The 17,680-nt window shown below is 42.9% G+C and overlaps 2 protein-coding genes across 3 annotated transcripts in view; one reads left to right on the forward strand and one right to left on the reverse strand.

The window, feature by feature from the left end:
* Window positions 1-6,656, forward strand: part of crym (crystallin, mu) — a gene marked incomplete at its 5' end in the record, with an annotated part of 8,657 nt that extends 2,001 nt beyond the window's left edge. The window contains 6 exons of the mRNA XM_083635546.1: window positions 1,234-1,296; window positions 1,587-1,688; window positions 2,404-2,587; window positions 3,941-4,062; window positions 4,152-4,236; window positions 6,393-6,656. Coding sequence (XP_083491672.1) covers window positions 1,234-1,296; window positions 1,587-1,688; window positions 2,404-2,587; window positions 3,941-4,062; window positions 4,152-4,236; window positions 6,393-6,466 — 630 coding nt within the window. The 3' untranslated portion in view covers window positions 6,467-6,656. The remainder of the gene's footprint in view (window positions 1-1,233; window positions 1,297-1,586; window positions 1,689-2,403; window positions 2,588-3,940; window positions 4,063-4,151; window positions 4,237-6,392) is intronic.
* A 185-nt stretch (window positions 6,657-6,841) lies between these two features.
* Window positions 6,842-17,640, reverse strand: LOC310775404 (ras-related C3 botulinum toxin substrate 1). 2 transcript variants are annotated; one of them, XR_014552664.1, is made up of 7 exons: window positions 17,358-17,640; window positions 16,716-16,787; window positions 15,245-15,362; window positions 13,249-13,311; window positions 12,706-12,865; window positions 7,715-10,668; window positions 6,842-7,674 (listed from the first exon to the last, which is right to left on the reverse strand). XR_014552664.1 is itself a non-coding variant. In XM_083635551.1 (6 exons), the coding sequence occupies exons 1-6, from the start codon at window positions 17,390-17,392 to the stop codon at window positions 10,538-10,540; spliced, it is 579 nt and encodes a 192-aa protein (XP_083491677.1). In that variant the 5' UTR covers window positions 17,393-17,640; the 3' UTR covers window positions 6,842-10,537. The 2 variants fall into 2 exon arrangements, 1 of the variants encoding a protein (XP_083491677.1); XM_083635551.1 differs by having other exon boundaries at window positions 6,842-10,668.
* Window positions 17,641-17,680: the final 40 nt, after the last annotated feature.

Below are 17,680 nucleotides of genomic sequence, written 5' to 3' on the forward strand. Positions count from 1 at the left end.
CCTTTGCTTCCCACTGTATTGGCCACTTGCAGAGCATGGGGCGGAGTAGTGTTGTCATGGTTTTCGGTACTTCGGTACTTAGTCGGTACTACATTGTTTACCGAGGGTATCGTTTTTTTTTTTTTTTTTTTTTTTTTTAATAAACAATACTTGAGGGCTACATGCCACTGGTGTTGCACTGTCTGCACTCACTGCCATACAGAGTTGAATGTAAGAAGTAAGCAGAAGCACATTGTTTTGTTTTAAAGTTGAAGGCTACATGCCATTTGTTCATTGGAAATGGTTGCATACTTTAATAAAGGAGAATATGTTGAAGAAATATCAGTCTGTTTTTTTTTACCGTGGTACCGAAATTGGTACCGAGTACCGTGGAAATTCACTAGTACCGGTACCGACTACTGAATTATTGGTACCGTGACATCACTAGGGCGGAGTCCAAGTAGGGGGCGAGGCCAGTGATGTTGGAGGCCTATCCTACAGTATAGGATGCCTAAGTCACGCCCTCTTCCGGCTTCCGCATGGGACCTAAGGAAGTGAATTCCCCATTCATTTCTCTATTGACGTTTGTAAAACGTACATAACTAGATGGCACTCTGAGTGCATACCTCCCCCAACCTTTCTACCGTGCCTTGTTGTGATTGATTGGCCATGCCCCCTTCTGCCCAGTGGGCATTGAAAGTTAATCAGTTCTAAATTGGCCCATGACCTACTTTTCTACAAAGTTTCGTGTACATCCGTTCTTGACATTTTGAGATATCCTGCCAACAAACAGGGCCGAAAACATGACCTCCTGGTCAACTCTGTGTAAAAATGAGTCATGACAGCTTCCCATTCCAGTAAGAACAGCAGCCAGTTTGACATCAAGAAGTGAAAACTGATCTTTGTAAGAAGGCCCTCCCTCCCAACTCTCACTCCCCCCTCTCCCATGTCTTCATTCTCTGCTTGCTCTCATTCATTTGTTTCTTATAATAATAATAATAATAATAATAATAATAATAATAATAATAATAATAATAATAATAATAAAAACACTTGATGCCTCTCTCCTTATAGATATTATTTCTCATCTTTTTCTTACATTACCCCTTTATAGCCTTGCAGGGATATTGTCAAAATCCTTATCCATCTTAAAGGTTGTTTGTAGTGTTGTGGATCCGAGGAAGGACTAAAGTGTCAGTAAAGTGCCTGGGGTGAATTTATATGTAATGTTGAATGAAAATAATCATGTTGCAGGTTATTGACGGAGAGGTCATCACAGCCATGAGGACCGCTGCAGCTTCCGCCATTTCTGCTAAAGTACGCTCTCCATTTTATTTGACACCAAACCCACTTCCAACATGCACTTCCTATATCTTCACATCTCATCTGTAGTGCTGAAACCATTAGTCGATTAATCACTTAGCCTATCAGTCAATCAACAGAAAATTAATCGCTTATCATTTTGATAATCGATCAATCGTTGAAGTAATTTATCAAGTAAAAATACCTAACATTTGTTGGTTGCAGCTTGACACATGCTGAGATTTGATTAAGCCATAATGAAGTTATTACATTGTTGTATTGTGCTGACATTGAAACTCTTGTAGTATCTGATGCCGGCTGGAGCAGAGGTGTTGACCATCTTGGGAACGGGCACACAGGCCCTCAGCCACTACAACGTCTTCACAGAAATGTTTACATTTAAAGAGGTACGGTTTAAAAAAAAAAGTGTAAAATGCAACCTGGCATTAAGTCTGAACAGAGGAATGGATGTGATAACACATTAACACATTCCATTTCTGGATTCCTCAAGATGTGCCTCACCAAATACGAAGGACAGGAGGCACGACCCAAGGCTACCCAGGCCTTAAAATAAATTAAATTATTAAATTAAATTAAATATGTGCATGAATTACTCAACAGAGGGGAACACTTGTTGTGGATGCTGTTGTGTGGGCTTTTTTTTAGATTTGGCCTTCAAATAGATTCCTGGTAGATTTATCTTGATTTGTGCTCCATCATAAAGATGAGATTTGGACTGACTTGGACTTATCTATCTGGGTCTAATAAAGTGGGACAACACAAAAGACAAAAGACTTCAACTTTAATGGACTATAACATTTGGCACAGTGCCATCTTCATGACAAATGTATATGACATCTTCAGTGATGATGTCATAGACATTGTGACATCATCAGTGACATCACAATGTGGGACAGAAATTGAAACAAACAGAGCCCTTTATCTCCCTTGTATATGATGATGATGATTACCAGCATAACAGAAAAAGTCTTCCCTTGTTGTTGTTGATGATGTTGTTTGATAATAATAAGTTGGCCCACTTCACAAAATCCCACTACTGCTGAATTCGCTTTTAAACCGCTGGATACAGAGTGAGCGCCTTGTGTCTCCTCCTCCTCCAAGGTGCGAGTGTGGAGCCGGACGAGGGAGTCGGCGGAGAGGTTCAGACACGCTGTGGGCGGAGCTGTGACGGTGTGCGACTTGGTGGAGGAGGCCGTGAAGGGAGCAGACGCCATAGTGACCGTAACCAGATCCAGTGAGCCGGTACTGTTCGGTCGCTGGGTCAAACCAGGAGCCCATGTGGCAGGTGAGAATCAATATGCTGGGTCAAACCAGGAGCCCATGTGGCAGGTGAGAATCAATATGCTGGGTCAAACCAGGAGCCCATGTGGCAGGTGAGAATCAATATGCTGGGTCAAACCAGGAGCCCATGTGGCAGGTGAGAATCAATGTTTTGCACAAACACAAACTTCCAAGCTGCGATAAGTATGAGCCCCACAGCACAAAATGGCCATCATTTCGATTTTTAGATTTCCCCAATTTGGGATTTCAACACAATCCCAATCTCCTCTCTTGTAATTTCAACTGCTCAAAGATGGAGGATGGTGCTACAAGTGAGCAGCCAGCATCACAACACATTCAGCTAGCCAGAAACACTAATGACAAAGCAATAATATATATACGGTAGTATAGTAATATTATTAGTATTACTATTCAACTGTTGTTAACTGCTAACAACAGCCTGTTCTCCCTGTTACCCTCAGGGAGGAGATACAGGGTTCCAAAAGCACGCACAAATCGCTTGAGGAACAGTTTCTTCCCACAGGCCACGAGACTCCTTAACATACACAAATAGTGTAGTAGCCGTACTCTACCGTACTGTAGCTGCTACCATTACGTATGTCTAATGTTTAATTGTATGTTTAATAAGGTATATGCTATTTGCACCTGTATGTCAAATACGTCGAATTTAAAATGTTTAAGCACGTCTAAAGTATGCACATGACATGTGCACCTATGTGCAGTGAATATGCCACTGTCTCTGACTTGTCTTATCACTATACTGCCTTATTGCTTGTTGTGTCTCTTGTTGTTTTTGCACTCATATGCCCTGTTATATTTGTACTATGTTGTAAACGGAGTCCACAGCACAAGAATTTCACACGTGATACTTGTACCATGGAGTGACAATAAAAATCTTGAATCTTGAATCTTGAATCTTGAGGAGGCAAATTCTAAGTGTTTTTGCTGGTGCAATTACTCAGGAAGACCAATACATTTCTTTTTGTTTATGAGAAGAGTTGATACTGTTAATATTTGATTGACATGAATATTGAGTGAGCCTTGACTCACTTGTTTTTAGTTTGTTTTTATTTATTTTTGTTGTGTTGTTTTTACTCCAATGTTTTTGGACTTTTATGTTTGTATTTTACGTGTTTGGACCCCAGGAAGTGTAGTCTCACCTTTGCTGTAGAGACTAATGGAGATCCACAATAAACAATTAAACAATTAATTCTACCAATGCTCTAGAAATGTAATTCCTACTGGCCACACTGCCAGAGGTCGATAAAGATAATCTAAAAAACTCTTAAATGTGTTAAGTCTGAAAATACACAAGAGAGACTAACAAACACTGTCTTTCTCTCACGTGATTGGTCAGCGGTGGGAGCCTGCAGGCCAAACTGGCGGGAGTTGGACGATGCGTTGATGAAGGAGGCGGTGGTGTACACCGACAGCAGGGAGGGCGCCGCGTCCGAGTCCGGCGACATCATCATGTCTGGGGTCAGCCTTTCATTCAGTGCACTCGCATTGGTTCACAAAAATGTGTCGTTTTTAGTTGGTAAGAGTGGACTGTCGTACTTTGTGTTCAGGTGGAGGTGTTTGCCGAGATTGGAGAGGTTATTAATGGAACCAGACCGGCCCACAGAGAGAAGACAACTGTGTTCAAATCTCTTGGTAAGACACACTTCTTACGGGCGCGTTCAGCTTTATTTCGCTCCTTTCAGTTAAGCATCAAGTAAATCACCTAATTTTCATAGTATCCCATTCTTTAAGTGTGCATCTCCAGTTTAGTGTGGTTTGCACATCAGGGCCCGTTTTAGCCTGCTATATTGTACTCACTGTAGGTAGGAACTTTCAGTCAGGTGACAGGTGTTACTGGATAGATTGTACTCACTGTAGGTAGGAACTTTCAGTCAGGTGACAGGTGTTACTGGATAGATTGTACTCACTGTAGGTAGGAACTGTCAGTCAGGTGACAGGTGTTACTGGATAGATTGTACTCACTGTAGGTAGGAACTTTCAGTCAGGTGACAGGTGTTACTGGATAGATTGTACTCACTGTAGGTAGGAACTGTCAGTCAGGTGACAGGTGTTACTGGATAGATTGTACTCACTGTAGGTAGGAACTTTCAGTCAGGTGACAGGTGTTACTGGATTAGCCTGGGTGAACCCAGCCTCCATGTGACCTGCTCTCAGACCTGTTCTCAGTGACTACAGTGTAGTCACTACTAGCTAGTGACTGAGAACTCTGAGAGCAGGTCACGTGGCAGCTGGGTTCACCCAGGCTATTACTGGATAGATTGTACTCACTGTAGGTAGGAACTGTCAGTCAGGTGACAGGTGTTACTGGATAGATTGTACTCACTGTAGGTAGGAACTTTCAGTCAGGTGACAGGTGTTACTGGATAGATTGTACTCACTGTAGGTAATAATAATAATAATGAATTGCATTTATATAGCGCCTTTCCAAGGCTCAAAGCGCTGACACAGGATCATTATTCATTCACACCATTCGTACCGGTGGTTCAGAAGCGTGGCAGCCACACATTGGCGCTCAACGGCCCCTCCGACCACCATCATTCATGTCTACATTCATACCAATCATACCAATCATATGAGGCAAGGAGGGTTAAGTGTCTTGCCCAAGGACACAACGACAGCAGCTGGGAGGGAGCGGGGATCGAACCGCCAACCCTTGCGTCATTGGCCGACCCGCTCTACCTCCTGAGCTAAAGCCGCCCCCTAGGAACTGTCAGTCAGGTGACAGGTGTTACTGGATAGATTGTACTCACTGTAGGTAGGAACTTTCAGTCAGGTGACAGGTGTTACTGGATAGATTGTACTCACTGTAGGTAGGAACTTTCAGTCAGCTGACAGGTGTTACTGGATGGCTTGTACTGAGGGGCATTGGGAGGTTGAGAAGCAGCATTTCTAAGTTTGCTGCGTTCACCTACAGGTCCTAAAATGGTCTTGTGTAATTAGATACAGAAGGGCTTCTCAACCTTAAGAGAGAGATGAGACTGAACTCTCCACTGTCTTGGTCTTTTTGACCATCATCCAATTCAGCACTGCAGACAGCGCCAAGTCACAGTGCTGCTGTATTGCTGTCTCAGCAGGTAGGGCCTACTGAAGCAGAGATGAGAGGGCTCGTAGTAGCACTGTCATCTCAATTTCTAGACGTAAAATTTGTATTCAAGAAAACATCCCTGCCTCTGGTTTTTTCACAAATCGCACACTGCCTTAACGTTATCCAACATCAGCGCACCGGGCGAGCTGCGTATGCGAGCTGCAGGGCGAGCCTAGTAGGAATCGATGCCTAGTATGTATATACAGTATATATAGTCTAGTATATCTATTCCACGAGAAAACACCCGCGTGTCATACATACGCTCTCCCATGAGATTAAGTATAAGTATATACAGTATAATATACTAGAAATCTCACGCGCCCGATTCCTTCGCTCGCCCACCCTGCAGCACGGCCACAGCCTGGCTGCTGCGTGGCCTCGCCTGCTCTATCGGCATGGCTCAATTGCGCATCACTGATGACATTACAATTGCTCAAGTGACCATCACTGATCACATCATGGAGTCCCCACATTGACTGATGTCGAGTGACCATCACTGATGACAGAGTGCTCGAGTGACATCACTGATGATGTCATAGACATTGTGAATTACTGACCAAAATCATCACAAATCTCACAATGTGGGACAAAAATTATGGACCAAACACGCAGACAGGACCCACTTAGTCTTTTATATAAAAAGTATATATATATATATACAGTATGTGTGTATAATAACCCTGTTCTTATCCTCCTACAATAGGAATGGGAGTGGAAGATGCCGTGTCTGCCAAGCTGGTGTTTGACCAATGGAAGAACAACGCCAGCAAAATGTAGTCGGCCAGGAAGATGAAAAAATGACCCGATACGAACCGGGAAAGACTGAATTGTTTTCTTCTTCTCTCTTCTCTTTCTTGACCTTTATGATAAAAGTTGATCAAGATCAAGGAAATGTTACAAAAAGCAAAAATATATATATATATATTTTCACGTTAATTAATCCACACTGGGTCGGCCATCTTGGAAAACCCACTGCAGTAAAATCTGATCCTGCTAGCCATAAATAGATGAGATAGTGGGAGATTGACTCAATGTAAGACCAACATGGAGAAAAACATCAACATGGTTAGACGATCACCCTGAGCCTTACATTCCTGCCTTGAATGCATCAATGGTGTGACTGTGATTACAAAGTTGATGTCAAAAACAAAGGTCATTTTAAACAAATTTATTTGCTTTTTTAAAAATTCAGCGATTACTATATTATGTCGAAATAAAAACCACATTTAGCAAGAAGGTAAATCAAGTGTGTACTTTCACTGTGCCATTGAAACACAGCTAAAATGAATCAACAGTTACAATTATTCCCCAGACGACCTATGCATTTTGATCATTGCTCATTTCAAAATAAAATAAATGTACTTGTAAAATGGTGAACTGCTGAAGTATGTTGTACAACACATCAACACGTTGTAGTGGGTTGCAACCTCTGAATGCTGATACACTAGATCATCAACTTTGAGATGCAGTAATACATCGGCTCGAAAACAGCATGGCTACAAAGCATCATGATAGCAATAAGAGCATTGTATACCGAGTCAAAAGCTTAGATTATCCAAGCAAAATTATTAAAAAATAAAATAAAATCTTCAAACAAGTGACGATGAAAATGTCAAAAGATGGCCACGACTACCAAATTAATCCAACCTTTACGGGGAAATGGAGGATGTAATGTAGGTCACAGAACGGGTATAAACAGAACATTCACTCAAACCTCTGACAATGGAACTCTTCATACAAAAATGCTGACAAACCATGGAGTTGATTGAACTAACCTTGAGTGCAACACAGAAGCTAAAATACCAGGGTTCCAGACTAACTCTTCCACCGCGGTAGCACTGGTGTATCAAGTACGTGGTGTCAAAGATAGCAGCACTTGATTAAAAAATAAATTAAACAAATTAACGGAAATTTACTTATTTAAATGGATGCGGTCATCAATTCAATCTGACCAGTTGATCGCAGATCAGAGCACTGGACAGAGCCTTCACAGAGTTGATCTCAGATCAGAGCACTGGACAGAGCCTCACAGATTTTACTCACAAATTATAACAAATAAAACATGATGCATACATTATTCATTAAACTAGCATTATATAAGAATTAAAAGCTCCTACCACTACCAATACCTACATTCATTTAGAGAAATGGTGAAAATAATTCAAAACAGACTTCACCTGCAGCCCCCAAATCACTATCTGCACCCCGTGCTCTGAAACAGAACTTCCCAATGACCGCTCAGATGATGCTGTGACCATTTCAGAATTAATTTATGAACGCACCCATAGCAAAACAATAAGCTCATTAACCCATGTTCCTATCATTTAGTTAACTCCATGTGTGGGCTCTAGGCTGAGACTAAACTTTTTGAACGTTTAACGTTACTTCTCTCCGCGTGTCTCTTTGTTTGTACGTGTATGTCGGCAGGCAGTGTGTGAGAGCGAGCTGGTCTGGAGACCCCGCCTCCTCCTCACACAACAAAGGCAGGCTGAGAGAGACATCTCTTCTGCGTGGAATAGCGAAAATGTCATGACTATGGTAGTGAAGGAGCTAATGTTGGTGGTAGTGAAGGAGCTAATGTGTGATTTTACTTCTTTTTAACTTATTAAAATGTCTTGACCTTGGTTAGTGGAGCTGTGTGTTGGTGGTAGTGAAGGAGCTAATGTGTGATTTTACTTTTTAATGTTGTGACATGAATGATGGTGGTCGGAGGGGCCGTAGAGCGCCGATGTGTGGCTGCCACGCTTTCGAACCACCGGTACGAATGGTGTGAACGAATAATGATTCTGTGAAGCACTTGGAAAGGCGCTATATAAATCCAATCATTATTATTTTATTATTTATTATGACTACAATATTTTCGCTATTCCAATTCAGAAGAGAGACATCTCTCAGGCTGTGTGCGGTACTGCGGTAAGTGACATAGATAGACTAATGTCTTCATAATCATATTGCATTTCGTATAGAGAGGCAAAGTGACCGCCTACTTCCTGCTTCAGCACTGTACCAGAGATCTTCATCCGGAGAGACCATAGAACATTTCACTCCGACCAAAACTTAAAAAAACAACACAGAAAAAAACATTTTCTTTAAATCCGCGATTTTCAATGTTTTGATCCGAGTGAAATTTTATGTGGTCTCTCCTGTTTCTAAATACATCTGAACCGTTTGGTTTGATGAAGTAAAACTATTTTTATAAGCATTTTATGACATGACTATGGGAAAATAAATGGCGGATGAAAATCTCTGGTACAGTGCTGAAGCAGGAAGTGACGTTTCACTTTGGCTCTCTATTGTGTGTATCGTATTGCAAATTCAAGCTGAGTTTGCAAGCGCGGGAAGCACAGCAGTACTGGATCATCCTGCACTCGCACCTATAGAGACACTGCATGAAATAGGCCACGCCCATCACGGGGGAAAAGCTCCGTTCATTTCCACACACCAGCGTCATTATCCTTGAATTAAACATAGCTAAAAGCTGTTGTGTGGTGGGCTGCGCAGACAACAAATGTAAAAAAATCGCCAGTTAAAGTTTTTTTGTACTCCTGAGCAAAACAAGGAAGCCATTGGGAATTGGCGAGAAGAAAAATGTGGATCTAGCTGTCAAGGAAGTAAGTTGGAGTGTTCATCTTCGTATATACGTACAATCTTTGTGTGCAACACGCAACCATGCACGTGACATAGGAGAACGCCAGGATTGGAGGGGGGCTTCTGAATGATGACGCGTTACGCAGTGTCTCTATGCGACTGTGTGAAATCTTAACCCGCACACTCTAAATTAATGGTTGCATTTTGGTCGCAGTCTGGAACCCTGAATATGTTGCATTTTCTCTAAACACAGAATGCAGCAGTGAAGCTTTACAGATCAAAGTTCTGACTGAACTGGGAGATCCCAAACAAACTGCACCTTAACAAGCAGAGACTGCATTTTAAATGTCCTTCCATTGTAGAGAGTCATCATCACACATCTTACCAGCTGCTACAACACTTGTTATGGAGCCATTTTAGAGTTCATTCACATTTCTCACAAATCGTTAAAACCGTTCTTTCAAGATTGCAAATGATGGTATCTTATACAGGAGAACAAAAATCTAAAGGAACAACTTCATTGATACATGTAGTGTCGTGTACATACATGGAGTGACTACAAAGAATTGATGGTGAACTGAATTTTGGCAACGCCTCAGTCTAGACAATAATGAAGAATGTAAACAAAACGCTGTGTCAAGGAAGAAGAGCGCAATATGAACTGACACTGGAAAAAGGAGAAATTAGTTTTTAAATCTTCCAAAAGTAAAATTTTAAGAAGGCAGCAGGAATTTCTTAGTGTGTTTGTATGTGTGTGTGTGTGTGTGTGTGTGCGTGTGTGTGTGTGTGTGTGTGTGTGTGTGTGTGTGTGGGCGGAGCACAGCGCAGCACGCAACCTTTCTCTTCGATCTGACCAGAGTTAATTGTCAGGTTTTTAATAATAAAATCATATTAAGTAGTACTTCTGACAATACCAGAGAGAAAAAAATGACATATGGATGCATATGCTTAGAATCTTCCCTCTTTCTCCGAACACGCAAACCCAAAATCCCAAATCTACCCCCCCTCCCCCACGCCGCCATACCCGATTCACTTCATTTCTGTCAATCTGAAAGAATTTTGACAGATGTAAGCAAGTCAGGAAGAAATCTACCTGAACCTTCAGATCTGATCAGTCCAGATCAAATGCTTTCAGATGCAAAGCCTCATCTAACAGGATAAGGAAGGAAGCGAGAAGAAGTGAGTCCCGGGGGGAACCTCACTATCACCAAGGTCCCCTCTGAACAGGCGAGCTCTGACTGCAGCCGTGTTCCTTGTGCTTTACAGTAGTGAGCACTTCCTCTTCCTCTTCTTGACGGGCGGGGGGCACAGGACCGCCCGGATGGCTTCATCGAACACCGTCTTCAGGCCGCGCTGTGTCAAGGCTGAGCACTCCAGGTACTTCACCGATCCTGCAGGACAGGAGGAAAACATGAGCACCGAGGAGAACTTGTGACGGAAGAAGTCTGCAAACCAGCATCATGTATAAATTGTCAGTGTTTTCATAAACATAACACTGTCACAATTACCAGTTTTGGGCAAGTTACTTAGGAAATGAAATGAGTTACTTATTACTCATTACTCCTTTAACAAGTAATACAATTACTTTACTTATTACTTGTAGTTGGTATCAAAAGTAATTAGTTACACGTTGCTACTGTAGTTACATTAGTAAATTATATTACTTTTGCTACCCCATCCCAAAAAAGTGGCATACAACCTGTTTAGCCAGCTCCTTTAGAACTGAATCCACTTTATTGGAACAATTAACCTTAAAGGAGGAGTCAACAATCAGTGCAGCTTCACAAGTTTGGCCCTTAAAGGATGGATTTACCGGTGACCAACCCACTTTGTATCATAAATAATCTTGGTAATAGAGAGCTCCAGGGATGACGTATTTTTGTAGGCTGAATGCGGAAGTCCCGAACTTCCTGGTTCTTCACTGTTTCTGTCTATGGGATTTTTGAATGGGTTTTTGGCGCGATGCTTCAAATAATGTCTGTGGGCAACGCAAGTTTAATCAAACGCGAACCAAGGTTCAGCGGGATAATCTTCACACATGAGGACCACTTTCATGAGTTTTGTAGCGTAAATGCGAGCCCTAGAAGTAAAAAGCTCGAGCTAAGCTAATCCAGAACTACACACTGTCGCATAGGCTTCCACGTCACGTCAGCACTCAACCTGGACTGTTGTTGATGTGTGCACTGATTACCCCGGGCTGAACGGGTCTGAACCAGGTGAGGGAAAGAGAATTTCCGTGTTCGTCCTTGAAGTGGTGACGTTATTGACGTATATATCCCCATCGACTCAACAGTGTAGTCTCATTTAGCCGTTTGCTAGCTAGCCACCCTTTTAACGGCACATACTGTAAAAGCTTCAAAACTCATAAAAGTGGTCCTCGTGTGTGAAGATGATGTTACTAAACACTGGTTCGCGTTTGATTAAGCCAGCGTTGCTCAGAGAGATTATTAGAAGCATCGCGCCAAAAACCCATAGCACATAGGCGAAAACTGTGAAGAACCAGGGCTGTTAGCATCGATGATTTCCGGACTCGTTCCTGGGGCTCTCTATATAATAAGCACATGGGCAGTGTTTTGCCTTCTCGCTCTGTTGACCTCATGGAGAAAATCACACACCAGAGCAGAATTGGCTCCACACACACCGAGAGCACACTGTCCAGTGTGTCCACACACACACCGAGAGCACACTGTCCAGTGTGTCCACACACACACACACACACACACACACACTGAGAGCACTGTCCAGTGTGTCCACACACACACTGAGAGCGCACTGTCCAGTGTGTCCACACACCGAGAGCACACTGTCCAGTGTGTCCACACACACACCGAGAGCACTGTCCAGTGTCCACACACACACACCGAGAGCACTGTCCAGTGTGTCCACACACACACCGAGAGCACTGTCCAGTGTGTCCACACACACCGAGAGCACTGTCCAGTTACACACCGAGAGCACTGTCCAGTGTGTCCACACACACCGAGAGCACTGTCCAGTGTGTCCACACACACACCGAGAGCACTGTCCAGTGTGTCCACACACACACCGAGAACACTGTCCAGTGTGTCCACACACACCGAGAGCACTGTCCAGTTACACACCGAGAGCACTGTCCAGTGTGTCCACACACACCGAGAGCACTGTCCAGTGTGTCCACACACTGTCCAGTGTGTCCACACACCGAGAGCACACTGTCCAGTGTGTCCACACACACACCGAGAGCACTGTCCAGTGTGTCCACACACACACCGAGAGCACACTGTCGGCATACAGCAGAGCAGAATCGGCAAAGTCGCCCTTTAAGGAAACTGACAGAATCACCATTCCCTTAAAAACAAATCAATAAATCTATTCCAACTTGAAAATCTCAACAGTCAATATTGTCATTTCAGTATTTCATCGATTAACTGTGCATCTCCACAACTGACCGATCTCTTTGGCCATGGCCAGGCCCTGGGGGTAGATGATGGGGGAGAGTTTCTTCTCCTTCAGCTTTTCAATAGTGTCCTTGTCGTCTCTCAGATCCAGCTTGGTGCCCACCAGGATGATGGGCGTGTTGGGGCAGTGGTGTCTCACCTCGGGGTACCACTGGAGGGGGGGGGGACAGGAGGTCAGACACTATGAAGGCTAGTGTGGGAATGTGAGAATAGATGACTTTCTTGGAAATGTTCGGGTGCTTGTCTAAACCAGGGAAAGTGATTTCACACTTGGGCGTTTGCCAGACTGTCATAACTTTTTGTTTTACAGTACTTTTTGATGTCTCAGGTGTCGGCGCTCCCCACCCAGTGTTGCCAACTTGGTGCTATATTTAGCTACTTTACAGACCCCCCCGGCGATTTTATTTCTCAAAAGTGACTGGCCAGAGATCTGGCGACTTTTTCTGACCCATGGTTCAGACAAACTAACAGGGCCAAAAAGATACGCTACGATGGTAATGAAACTGAACAAAACATAAAGAGGGATGATCTCACCTTGGCACGGACGTTTTCGAAGGAGGCCGGACTGACGAGAGAAAAGCAGATCAGGAACACATCCTAGGGAGGGAGAAGCACGACATTAGCTCAATCACTATTTCAGACGGGAACATCACAAAAAGCAGAACCATCAAAATGACATTTTAAACTGGAAACATGGTACGACGTCAACCTCGACTTGGAGCATTGCCGACGGCAGCTAGACCTATATACTCGAACCTCAGCTTGACGAGGGGGGGGGGGGGGTCGCACGGGAGTCCACAGCAAAATCGGTAAATTGTGTGATTTCACTACGATTTCAGTGACTAGAAGTTAGCCCAAGGAGGGAATGTAGTAATAACCTTCACTCTCTCCTGTTACCTCCCCCATCGACATTATATTATACGTGCGCTGTTCGCCGTCAGCTGTGTCGAGTCACATTTTGGGGGAGCTGCACGCTAGCTGCGCCGCCCGGCAGGCTGAGGTGAGGGCTTTGACGTTGTAGCATGTTTTCCACATTCAATTAAATCAGCACTGTGGGTTTTTCCCCCCAGCGAAAACGGACAGCATACAATATTTGACTTAAATCATTAAACAAGAGAGATTATTCACCAGTCTAGACACATATAGACACACGAATAAAGGATTGTTTTATCTTATCTGTATAGAGAGCCAAAACAGAATGTCACTTCCTGCTTCAGCACTGTACCAGAGATTTTCATCTGCCATTTATTTTCCCCCAGACATTTTGTAAAATGCTTATAAAAATAGTTTTACTTGTTCAAACCAAATGGTTCAGATATATTTAGGAACAGGAGAGACCACATAACATTTCACTCAGACCAAAACGTTAAAAAAAGGAATGTGGGTTTAAAGAAAAATATTTTTTCGATTATGTTTCTTTAAGTTTTGGTCTGAGTGAAATGTTCTCTATGCTCTCTCCCGATTCTAAATATAGCTGAACCGTTTGGTTTGACCAAGTAAAACTATTTTTATAAGCATTTTACGAAATGTCTATGGGAAAGTAAATTGTGGAAGAAAATCTCTGGTACAGCGCTGAAGCAGGAAGTGACGTTCACTAATGGCTCATTTCCGCGTGATTTCTATTCGCATAGGATAAGCAATAACCACGCCCTGTGGCGCCGGGATTGGCCAGGAGCATTGAAGCTTGGGACTAAAGCACCTGGGTTTTTCATCTTTTAAAATAAAGATGTTTAAAAAACTATTGCTTGTTACATTTTCAGTGCTGCACCTTTTCTCTGGGTAAGAATTGAGCTTGAAATTAACGATATGATACATTATATTATATGAGCTATGAACGTGAACACAACACCGTTTATATTATTGCATGTTTTTGTAGATTGTGTACATTGTGTAGATTACAATTATTATGCTTATTATTATTATTATTACTATGCTAAGGAAGGTAGGTGACCATAATTCATTTCAATGTCCGGTCTCAATGTCCGCTCTCGAAATCGCTGTCCGTTCTCAAGAGCTATTCAGTTGGTTCATGAAATCGCTGGGCTGCGTGCCCTCCAGTGTTGCTCCTGGCCAATCCCGGCACCACAGGGCGTGGTTATTGCTTATACTATGTGCGAATAGAAGCCTCTCTATTGGTCCCGTTGCTAAAAAGGCAAAGTGCCTCCCACTTTCACCTCCCTGTATGTCTTTGGCACAGAGGCCAGTGTGTTATGAAGACAAAGGAGAAACAGAGCCTCCTTTCACTTCCTCCCAGCGCTCCTCTAGACAGTGTGTAGGTACTGTGGAGACAAGGCTCTACTCTCTGCTGAGTGCACAGTCACAGACTGAAGCATTACGAGCCAATGAATAGCTCAAATTCAACGCTGGCTAAGCGAAAACAGCGTTCCCCAGGGTAAAGGGGCAGATGGTGTTCATCGTAGCATTGTTTGGCTGATACTAATCTATGCCAAACTGTGGTCCGAGACAAGCTATTATTATATGTGTGTGTGTGTGTGTGTGTGTGTGTGTGTGTTTGGGCATGTATGTATACCGTCTGTGGGTAAGACAGTGGCCTGAGCCTGTCATAGTCCTCCTGCCCTGCTGTATCCCACAGTCCCAAGTTCACAGGTTTCCCATCTACCATCACGTTGGCAGAGTAGTTGTCAAAGCTGCCAGAAGGAAAGAAGTTATTCAGTTACAATGAAATGGAAACTACCTTGCACCTTGTTAGCTCATTTGCTATGTCATAAAGTGCACAGTTTCAACAACAAATGCCTTAGAATTGACAAATTACTGCTTATTTATAGACCCAATCACAATATTGTTTACAATAACGTCACGTACATACAAGTTAATAGAGCAGTGAAAACTGGGTGGGGAACAACTGAGATACAGATAAAGGGGAAATGGTTAAGCCTAAAATGCAAGTTTGATGCTTTCATATCTCATTAAAGGATGGCTTTACCGGTAACCAACGCCCTTGTATCATATTCTCTGTATTATAAGCACAAGTGTTTTGCCTTCTCTCTCCGTTTACCTCAAGGAGAAAATGCTCCTGCTCCTGTCAGCAAAAACTCCGCCCCCACCAACTGCAAGTCATTAATGCTCGTTAAGGCTCTCAATGGTGGATGTGCACATACTTAAAAAAATAAAATAAACGATAACAGCCACCCTCGGAGCAGATTCTGCCTCTCCAGCAGAACTTCCGCAGCTCCGTTCTGACACGTTGTGAAGTAAAACGCGTCAGAACGGAGCGCTTTGCCAGAGGAGGAAATGAGAGATCTCCGTGAGGAAAACACAGAGAGAAGGTAAACACTGAGCATGTGCTTATATTACCCAGATTATTAATGATACAAAGTGGGTTGATCACCATTGCCTCCAGCAACTCAGCATAGACTGATACCGGATGAGCGGTGGTTCACTATATCTCATTAATTAACAACACTTTCACTAGTTAGTTTGGAGACCTAATTTACCTGTTCACCCAAGTCCGACCAGGGGTGAGATGTCACTGTTGTGTAGATTTGATTTATCAACACAGTACATTATAAAATAAGCACACACACACACACACACACATATATATATACTGTATATATATATATATATATATATATATATACTGTATATAAGCACAACCAAACGTCAGATAGGTCGAACCACCATTTTATAGTTACAGCTGAAGATGACAACAGAAATAAACAAGTTTGTGATATCTCCACAATTCAAATCAATTGGAAGTTACCTGGAAGTGACTTTTGTTGTTAATGCGATGTAGCGGTGATTCCGTCTATACTACCTTTTTAAATCGTTTTAACTTGTTGGCACTTTTTTTTTAATTGGTTGTTAATCACACATGTTGATTACCTAGTTATTGTATTATGTATACTAGCTGCATTTACAGATTGCTGCTACATGGACTTTTGTTGTACTTGTTATAAGGATAATAAAAAATCTAAACTAATCTTTCATTAACACAAGAGGCAACATGGTACAACCGTGCATTTTGGGGCGTTACTTACACTGTGGGGATGTACTCCCCAGGGAAAGCATTGGTAGTGTAGCTGATGAGCAGGCATGTTTTACCCACAGCCCTGAGAGGAGAAAGGAGGGCAGGAAAAGGAAGCGAAAGATTGATAGAGAGAGAGAGAGAGAGAGAGAGAGAGAGAGAGAGAGAGAGAGAGAGAGAGAGAGAGAGAGAGAGAGAGAGAGGACAATGACCAGGCTCTTTCACTAACATCTCATTGTTTCAATTCTTACATTTTACTTTAAACTCGAGGGAACGGTGTGAATACTAGTCACTCACATAACACTATCAGATTTAATTTATTGCCAGTGGGCAAACTCTGACAAGTTGTAAAACTGCTGTCGACATGCCAGTGTGGGTTGGATTACATTATAGTTATAACGTTATGTTATAATGGACCACTAGCCATATACAAATCACCACTGACTGCCCAGCTGGAGAGGAAAGCCGTGGCGTCACAACAGTTGTCAATAACTTGACGTTAGCATGTCATCTGCGGATAGCGTTAACTAGCCACGAGACAACTATTAACTAGCGTTAAGTTTTGAGAAAACCACGACACTAAGTAGCATGTGTTGTTATCAATTATGTCTAACGTGGTAAAATATTAAGAGGAGCGTGCGGATGAAAAACTTACCCGTCCCCCACCACCACACACTTGATGGCCTGCATCGGACGCCTCTCTCGCTAGCAAGCCAGCTAACGTTCAAGTAGCCCGTTCTCGGTTAGCGTTAGCTTAGGATAGCTAGCGTTAACGAAAGCAAACCACTCTCTTGTGTATCGCGTGAACCTATTTCCGAAACAGGGAAAATTAGTGATAAGGCCTCGACTTTAAGGCAGAAGTTGTTTTCAAAGTTGTCAAAATGTCCCCTAGTCCCATTTAACGTCTTCACAAACAGCTGGCTCTGCTCATGCTCACATTCCAAAGTTGTAAGCAGCAGAGAGCCAGCAGGACACACA

This window comes from Poromitra crassiceps, assembly GCF_964638095.1.
Source record: "Poromitra crassiceps genome assembly, chromosome: 4".
Classification (NCBI taxonomy): domain Eukaryota; kingdom Metazoa; phylum Chordata; class Actinopteri; order Beryciformes; family Melamphaidae; genus Poromitra; species Poromitra crassiceps.

Coding starts and splice junctions, on each gene's coding strand:
- LOC310775404 (XM_083635551.1), bottom strand. CDS start 17,392: ATGCAGGCCATCAAGTGTGTGGTGGTGGGGGACGG. Junction 15,363..16,715: donor GGGGAGTACATCCCCACAGT/GTAAGTAACGCC, acceptor TCCTTCTGGCAG/CTTTGACAACTACTCTGCCA. Junction 10,669..12,705: donor GGCCATGGCCAAAGAGATCG/GTCAGTTGTGGA, acceptor CCTGTCCTGCAG/GATCGGTGAAGTACCTGGAG.